Source organism: Austrofundulus limnaeus, unplaced genomic scaffold (assembly GCF_001266775.1).
Source record: "Austrofundulus limnaeus strain Quisiro unplaced genomic scaffold, Austrofundulus_limnaeus-1.0 Scaffold2432, whole genome shotgun sequence".
Classification (NCBI taxonomy): Eukaryota; Metazoa; Chordata; class Actinopteri; order Cyprinodontiformes; family Rivulidae; genus Austrofundulus; species Austrofundulus limnaeus.
In genome coordinates this window covers 1-705 of record NW_013954834.1, presented here as the reverse complement: position 1 = coordinate 705, position 705 = coordinate 1, and the positions used below count along the sequence as shown (strand labels likewise).

Below are 705 nucleotides of genomic sequence, written 5' to 3'. Positions count from 1 at the left end.
ACACACACACACACACACACACACACACACACACACACACACACACACACACACACACACACACACACACAAATCCAACAATTATTGTACCACTGTGTCGGCTTGATTGAAATCAGCCATGGTCCTTGATGTGATGACAACTTCACAATCAGAGTCTGAAGAATCATTCACTGCTGTAAAAACAAACAACAGATCATACTATAGATGAGTAATAGAGTAATATATGTAAAAATATTTTGAGTCCACTAACCTTCTTTGTAATGGCTTTGTTGACAAATGAAAAATGTGATCCTAGAATATGGCCTTCCCAGTTCCTTTTTGTAGTCTCCCAATTTGAATGGCCTTTCTGATCCAGGCACATGCACTACTTCTGAGCAGTCTGGATACAAAAGGATGTATGGTCCTTCTTCTACATCCTTGTTAAATGTTCTCATTTTCTGGACAGCTTGTTGTAGTATCTCAGGTGCTCCTACTTCTGGGTATACAAATAATGGGACTGTTTTCCCTCTTACAGGTTTTAAATCAGTTCCAGTTGGTACCATCAATCCAATGTTTATCTATAAGAAAGATGAGATGAATTTCATGTATTAAACATATGTAAAATTAAAGCCAATACATACATCTGTGTTTCTATAGAGAATGTGGTGTCCCTCAATGGACTAATTTGTGCTCAGTTACACAGAGTCAAATCAGTCCATCAACATT

General features: G+C 37.6%; 1 protein-coding gene across 1 annotated transcript in view; it reads right to left on the bottom strand.

Annotated features, from left to right (window-relative positions):
* Nucleotides 1-557, bottom strand: part of LOC106510989 (uncharacterized) — a gene marked incomplete at its 5' end in the record, with an annotated part of 5,954 nt that extends 5,397 nt beyond the window's left edge. The window contains 1 exon segment of the mRNA XM_013999724.1: nt 251-557. Coding sequence (XP_013855178.1) covers nt 251-542 — 292 coding nt within the window.
* Nucleotides 558-705: the final 148 nt, after the last annotated feature.